At 42.0% G+C, this 1,992-nt stretch overlaps 1 protein-coding gene across 1 annotated transcript; it reads right to left on the bottom strand.

The window, feature by feature from the left end:
- Positions 1-494: 494 nt before the first annotated feature.
- Positions 495-1,992, bottom strand: LOC121210073 (uncharacterized). The gene is made up of 3 exons (XM_041082153.1): positions 1,257-1,992; positions 1,102-1,147; positions 495-1,008 (listed from the first exon to the last, which is right to left on the bottom strand). Exons 1-3 carry the CDS (start codon positions 1,990-1,992, stop codon positions 495-497), a joined length of 1,296 nt encoding a protein of 431 aa, XP_040938087.1.

The following is a 1,992-nucleotide window of genomic DNA, read 5'->3' as shown; positions in this document are numbered from 1 at the left end:
ACTAACTCATACTTTATACTCAATACATTAGCTTGTGCTGCCAAGTCTTGCAAATGATCAGCAACCTCTCGAATCTGTGCTATAGCTTCTCCCATGAGGTAGTCCCTATCTTTGACTTGATCCTAAAAATGGTGAAGCTCTCCCTTCCAATGTTCTTCTCTTGCCTCGAGCTGCTCAATTTGTAGCTCACAATTCTGTAATACTACTTCCAACCTTCCAATATTGTGCTTCATTTCCTCGATCTTATCCAGGCTTGCCTTTAACTTGACCGCAGAGTTACAACTTCGGTGATGATAAAGAGATCGACCAAGCTCAGTCATCTTAGTTTTTAATCCTTAATTCTCCTTCTCTAGAGCCTGATTACGCGCCTGCATCTCTTAGAACTTCTTCTCCCAATACTCGGCTTTGGCTCTTTCTTCTTGAACCTCTTGTTGCCACTTCTCTGAAGACTTCCCCAATCCAGCTCTCTTTATTGATAACTGTATCCTCTTATATTACGTCTTCAAGTCATCTCGGTCTTCCTCAATCTTCCTCTTTTCTTTTCTCTCTTTTTCAACCTCAATTCTATGAACGTCGACGTCTAAGCTTAGGTACATCTTCTCCTCCTCAAGCCTCTCTATCTTTCTCCCAAGCTCTAAATTCTTTCTTTCAAACTCTTGTTTTATGACTTCTAACTCCGTTGGAATCACTCGTAAACTCTCCTCCATCGATCGAGCAGCCTCCAAACTCGGTCTAGGGGTGTTATCATTGACCCCATTACTAAACCACCCTTTGTATTCAAGAGTTGTCATCGGACCTTTAGTCAGAATCTTCACATAGCAAACCTTCTTCCAAGCCTCTACAATTTCTCGCATCTTCTTCTTATAATGATCCCCCTTATATGAAAAATCACTCTGAGCTAGCCCTTGTGTTGCTGGTATAAACTGCTCTGCCTTATATTGCCTTAGGACGAGTAATGGTGCATAACCGACAACTCCCCAAATTCCAGGAAGAGGTACCCAATCAAAGCTTCCGCAATGATAAAGAATTTCGCTAGGAGTCATCCAAGGGGCTTTCCATATAACATCTTCTTCTTGGAGGTTCTAAAGTATTTCTATCCACCTTTCCTCTGTAATGTCGTCCCTCATTGGCGGTAGCTGCTGCTTCCCTTAAGGGAGAATAATCCTCAAAGAACACTCAACAAGGAAATTTATCAACCTTCCAAAAATGACTATGGAACCATACTAACAACAATTGTGCACGTCCAATGAATCTACCTTCACCAGCTCTCCGACATGCACTCAAGGATCTAAACGTCTCGGCTAGGATTGCAGGCACAAGTGTGTTCTGTTTACTAATTCGATCGAATAAATCTACAACTGCCTCATTTATGTGCCCCATAGCTTTTGGGAAAATTACCAATCCATACATACTTAAGGCCAAGACATCAACCCTCTTCTTTATATCTGGGTGTGCCAATATAAAATCCCTCAAACTTGCCCATGGAATGCATTTGCTATCACCCTTTTGTTGGATTCGAGCTACGACCCACTGTTCACTCACCCCTGTAATCATCATTAATTTTTTCACAAAAGTTGGGGGATTAGTAGCCCTAACATAAGCTTTGTTACCTTGAATTTTTGGACAGCGAATTAAGGTCGTGTATTCCTCCAAACTAGGTACTAAATCCACCTCTCCAAATGTAAAACAACTATAGGCGGGGTTCCAAAACTGTACCATAGTTTGAAACAGATGCTTATCCACCTCGATACCTAGCAAATAGGGAAGATCTCCATAAATCTGGTAGAACAGCTGCTTCGCCTCGTCATCCCATTGAGCCCAAATGTCCTTCAACTCCTGAAATTCATTCTGTGTTGAACTGATACGAGTGAAGTCACACAACTCTGACGTATACCCCTCAGTGACACTATCCCCTTTCGCTAACTGGGTTTCCTCTGACCATGCACAGACAGAAGCGTTGTCCTCCACTATATTAAGATATTCATTCCTCAT

This window comes from Gossypium hirsutum, chromosome A11 (assembly GCF_007990345.1).
Source record: "Gossypium hirsutum isolate 1008001.06 chromosome A11, Gossypium_hirsutum_v2.1, whole genome shotgun sequence".
NCBI classification, from domain to species: Eukaryota; Viridiplantae; Streptophyta; class Magnoliopsida; order Malvales; family Malvaceae; genus Gossypium; species Gossypium hirsutum.
Note: the sequence above shows the minus strand (reverse complement) of the source record. Positions and strands in the feature narration are given on the sequence as shown.

Excerpts from the sequence above, each read along its gene's own strand:
- LOC121210073 (XM_041082153.1), bottom strand. The coding sequence starts at position 1,992 with ATGAGGAATGAATATCTTAATATAGTGGAGGACAACGCTTCTGTCTGT. Across the intron at positions 1,148-1,256 it reads ATGTCGGAGAGCTGGTGAAG|GGAAGCAGCAGCTACCGCCA; the intron begins GTAGATTCATTG and ends TTCTCCCTTAAG. Across the intron at positions 1,009-1,101 it reads GACGACATTACAGAGGAAAG|CTTTGATTGGGTACCTCTTC; the intron begins GTGGATAGAAAT and ends TCATTGCGGAAG.